This window comes from Carlito syrichta, unplaced genomic scaffold (genome assembly GCF_000164805.1).
Source record: "Carlito syrichta isolate Samal-C Ts95f unplaced genomic scaffold, Tarsius_syrichta-2.0.1 Scaffold309504, whole genome shotgun sequence".
Classification (NCBI taxonomy): domain Eukaryota; kingdom Metazoa; phylum Chordata; class Mammalia; order Primates; family Tarsiidae; genus Carlito; species Carlito syrichta.
In genome coordinates this window covers 150,610-155,162 of record NW_007253600.1, presented here as the reverse complement: position 1 = coordinate 155,162, position 4,553 = coordinate 150,610, and the positions used below count along the sequence as shown (strand labels likewise).

At 56.0% G+C, this 4,553-nt stretch overlaps 1 protein-coding gene and 1 pseudogene across 6 annotated transcripts in view; both read left to right on the top strand.

Moving 5' to 3' along the window:
- The window catches only part of POU2F2 (POU class 2 homeobox 2), a 39,360-nt gene extending 36,511 nt beyond the window's left edge, over positions 1 to 2,849 (top strand). For 3 of the 5 annotated variants that reach the window (XM_008067403.2, XM_008067402.2, XM_021717261.1), the window contains exons 13-14: positions 1 to 149; positions 633 to 2,849. The exon at positions 1 to 149 is cut by the window's left edge and continues 83 nt beyond it. In XM_008067403.2, the coding sequence (XP_008065594.1) occupies positions 1 to 149; positions 633 to 672 (189 nt within the window). In that variant the 3' untranslated portion in view covers positions 673 to 2,849. Of the gene's footprint in view, positions 150 to 278; positions 353 to 632 lie in introns of all 5 variants that reach the window. The other 2 variants (XM_021717260.1, XM_008067404.2) reach the window with 2 other exon arrangements.
- Positions 2,626 to 4,539, top strand: LOC103269854 (annotated as a pseudogene). The gene is made up of 2 exons (XR_002482500.1): positions 2,626 to 2,703; positions 2,855 to 4,539. The product of XR_002482500.1 is annotated as an uncharacterized LOC103269854 (transcript).
- The last annotated feature ends 14 nt before the right edge of the window (positions 4,540 to 4,553 follow it).

Here is a 4,553-nt window from a genome sequence, read left to right as displayed (position 1 = left end):
GGGGGTGGGGGCGGGGGCGGGGCCGTGCCCCCCCTCAATTCAATCCCCTCTGTCACTCCCCCACCCCCGGCCACCACCAACAGCACAAACCCCAGCCCTCAAGGCAGCCACTCAGCTATCGGCTTATCGGGCCTGAACCCCAGCACGGGGTAAGTGGGTGCAGGTGGGGAGGCTGTGGGGAGAAGCAGGGTTGCTACTGCTTCCAGGGTGGGGAGCTGCACCCCGGTTCCGCCAGTGGACCCCTGCCCGTGCTAATGCATCTGCTTTGCCTCTTGCAGAAGCACAATGGTGGGGTTGAGCTCCGGGCTGAGTCCAGCCCTCATGAGCAACAACCCTTTGGCCACTATCCAAGGTGCGTGCTGCCTCATGTCACTCCCATCGCCACTAGTCCTGCCCCCTGGGGCCTCGAGCCCCTCCATTGCTGCTCCAGCCATGCCATCCTGCCCCTGCTCACTGCATCGCATCACTCGCCTCTTCATGCCCATCTTACCTTTGGGGAATGTGTGAGGGGTGCTAATGGGGGTCAGTGGGATAGATGGGAAGACAGGGGGCACTCCGGGCAGGACACTGGAAGGTGAAGGTCTACCCTGGCCCGGCATGCCCCCAGCCCAGCCTCTCTCTCTCCCTGCCAGCCCTGGCCTCTGGTGGAACCCTGCCCCTTACCAGCCTTGATGGCAGCGGGAACCTGGTGCTGGGGGCAGCCGGCGCAGCCCCAGGGAGCCCTGGCCTGGTGACCTCGCCACTCTTCTTGAACCATGCCGGGCTGCCCCTGCTCAGTGCCCCGCCTGGCGTGGGCCTGGTCTCAGCAGCAGCTGCGGCTGTGGCAGCCTCCATCTCCAGCAAATCTCCTGGCCTCTCTTCCTCATCCTCTTCATCTTCATCCTCCTCCTCCACTTGCAGCGAGGCGGCAGCACAGACCCCTGGAGGCCCAGGGGGGCCCGAGGCAGGGTCCAAGCCTGAGTGAGGGCCTGCCATGCCTCCCTTCCCACTCCACTGACCCCCACCTCGGTCCCTCGCCTGGGAAGAGGGCAAGGAGGCCGGCAGTGGGGGCGCAGAGAGTCCTGGAGCAGGAGTGACAAGGGAGTAAAGACCAAAAAAAACCCAAGTAACCAAAAAAGAAAAAAAAAAAAAAAGGAAAGAAACTAACCAACTTTAAAGAAAACCAAAAATAATCACAACAGAAACCAGCTGCCCCAAAGGAACCAGAGGTGAAAAGCAAACAAACAAAAAACCAAAAAACAAAAACAAAACCCCACAAAATCAAACAAACCAAAAACAAGTCATGAGCCAGACCTCAGTGTGCTCACCCTCACCGCTACGACACCAAATAAGAACCCCAGCCAAGGGCAGAGAAGCCTCCGGCAGGTCGGACCTCATGCCACCAAGCCCTGGCTGTGGGATCAACCCCCAAGCCTGCCTCCCCCAATGGGGGCTAGAGAGGGAAAAAGAGAATATGCCAGCCTCCTAGCCCCAGCCCCCAGCCCTGAGCCAGCAAAGACAGGGCACAGCCTGGGGTAGATGGGCTGGGACTCAGCACCACCTGCCAAATGTTCTTTTCCGGAAGGTGAAAGAGAAAGGGCCTGAACAACCTTACACCAAATATTCAGTAGCTTCATCCAAAGGATGTACAGAATTTTTAGCGTTGTGCTCAACAGAATGTGTCCCTACCATGTGTCCCCTCTCCTCTGGCCCCCCAGCTCTCCCCACCTGGGCAGGGGGTCTTGCTTTAACCTCCTCCCTCCCCCCAGCCAGGGGAGAGTTCAAGGGAAGGCCTGGGGATAACTCTTCATTCCTTGTTCCTCCCGCTTTTCCCCTTTGAAGGGTGGGCTAGGCCATTTTGCCAAGTTCTAGCTCTCACAAGTTCCTCCTCCACCCTGTCACCCTCCTCTGTTCTGGAATCTACTCCTCCCCAGACTATGGGGGGGGGTGGAAATTTCAGACAAGAGGGGATGAGGTGAGGGCACTCAGTTGTCTTTTTTTCCATCTTGTCTGTTTCCCTGAAAAAAAATTCATATTCCAGTGCCTATCCGTGGAATCCTTCACGTTCTTTGACATTAACCAGAAACCAAAAAGAGAACACACCTCACTCTTCCCACCCTGTGCCCCTCTGATACTGGCAAATGCCTCTCCCTCCCCTCATACACACGCATACACGCATGCACCCCAGTGGTGGGGTTCCTCGAGATGGCATCCCCATCAGGGCCCATGTGGTGGGGACAGTGCCACACCTGTGGTCCCCATCTGAGAGGGCGTGGTGGTGGCCACTACTCTCACTAAACCTCCCCAAGGCTTGGCTGGATCCCGTTGTTTGCCCAGTCCTGGACACGTCTCAACAATGGACAGGAGAGACGCCGCTGGGAGCCACCTTGCCCTCCTACTATTGGGGAGGCCAACAAAGTTTTGAACCAAAAAACAAAAACAGAAAACCAAACAAACAATAAATTTAAACTAGAAAAAAAAGAATTTATATATATATAAATATATATATAAGGGAAAGAAGATGAGGACTCTTCAAGAATTAGAAGGAGCCGCGAGGTGGAGCCAAGCCCCTGCACCAGTGGTCCAGGCCCTTGGTCCCCAAGGCGGATGGAAGGACGGATGCTTCTTTCTCTTCACAAATACCTCATGGACGTCGTCTTCGGGAAAGCCGGAGGGGGACGGCTGGGGCAGGGCCTGTCCCTCAGCCAGGGTGGATGGAAGCGGGTGGGCGGGGCTGAGAGAGGGTGTCAGGGACAGGGGTGAAGAGCCCCAAACTCCCCGCCCCCCCAATCAACTGAAAAAGCTTTAAAAAAAAAAAAAGACAGGAAAAAAAGGAGTAAGAAAGCAAAAAGAATGGACGAAGGAAAACTAACAGCTTTCGGGTGGTTTGATTTCTCCTTGGATTTCTTTTTCTGTCCTCTCTCCTGTCTCCCTCTTCTTTCTCTCTCCTCTCTCCTCCCTCTTCCTTTGCTCTTCTCTCACTTCTCTCAATCTTGTTCTTTCTGTGTCTCTCCTCAAACCAAAGTGTTGCTGTGAAGGACGCGAGCCATTGAAATCAGAGTGGGGCCCGGCAGCCGCAATGTGGCCTCTGCCCCTCGCTGGGCAGGAGCAGAGGGAGGGGAGAGGCCCAAGACAGCAGTGCTGCAGCCCCAGGTGGCTTCCACTTTCTGCTGGACACTCCAAGGACAGGCAGACGGAGCCCCAGGCCTCAGCGTTCTCTTTTTTCTTGTCTCCCTTCTCCCACCCGGGAAATGAAACTGTTGGGCTGGGCCATGGAGGCAGCAGAGACTCGGCCATTGCAGGGGTCTCCGGGTGCCTTGTCTGGGCAGCGGTGGAGTAGTCGCCTCTCCCACCCTGGCACCGATGGGGCCTTGCACCTCATCGACTCATCCTCGCCGGAATGTAAGCATCTCCGCCGAACTGACTCCCTGCCCTAACCCTACCTCTGAGTTTGTCCATGTTTATTTCCTGAAGAGAGAAGGGACTGGTGAGAGGGCTTGGGCCCTAGCCCAAGGGTGGAGAGGGAGCCAAGGGCTCCTGACCAGATAGGAAGGACATTTGAGCAGAGAAAAATGAAAGGAATTACAACCAAAAATCCCCTCCGAGAAGACAGGCAGCATGGAAGGCATGGTGGAGATGACTCAAACAAAAACTATGATTCTAGACCAAAAAGAAAAAAAAAAGAAAATCCAGGACTCACCACCACCCACTTCATCCTGCTTCCTCCCGTCAAGTCCCACCACCGGGGACCTCTCCCCCACCCCAGTGTGGGGCAAAGAGAAGAGGAGGAAGCAGGGGGCAGGGATGGGGCAGATGCCCTGACATTGGTGGAGGGACCCCCGTGCAGCCGGGGGTGCTGGGGACCCTCCCCATCCAACCCCCACAACTGGGAAAAGAAAAACAAGAAAAAATATTCCTGGGAGGGGGGAAAATAACCAAATCCCAAGCTTTAACTACAGCTGTGAAACCAAATATTGGGAAGGGGGTGGGAGGGAGGGAGGGGCAGGTGAGCCCCAGGTCTCCCCCCGGGCCCCCTCCCCCGAGGACTCGAGATAAGGCACCAAATACCTCATAGAACTTTAATGTTAAAAAAGGAAACCAAATATCGTTGGCTGGGGGCCAGCCAGGGCAAGGGGCTGGGGGGCTGGAGGGAGCCAGGGTTGGGAAGGTGATGGGGGAATTCATGCCCCCCACCCCCATCTGCCCCTTCCACTCTGGTCCCCCGTCTCGACTCCGGGAAACAAAACTATCTCATCGTTTTTATTTTGTGGTCTGTACAGAGCCTGTGTCCGTGTGTCTGTGTATGAGTGAGAGAGTTGGAGGGCTGGGAGCTTTATGTGGGGGATGGGGAGGGAACCCCAGGCCAGGCTCTGGGCTAGGTTAGATGTCTGAGGTGGGGGGCAGGCCAAGGGCCTGGGCTAGGAAGAAAGGAGAGATGAGTGGATTGGAGCAAGGGGGAGGCCTCTGAATCTCTCTCCTCCCCAACCCTGATCTCCTACTTAAAGGAGGAACAGAGAATAGGTCTATCCAAATGGTGGGCCTTCTATTTGTGCCAAAAAAGACAAATGATGCCA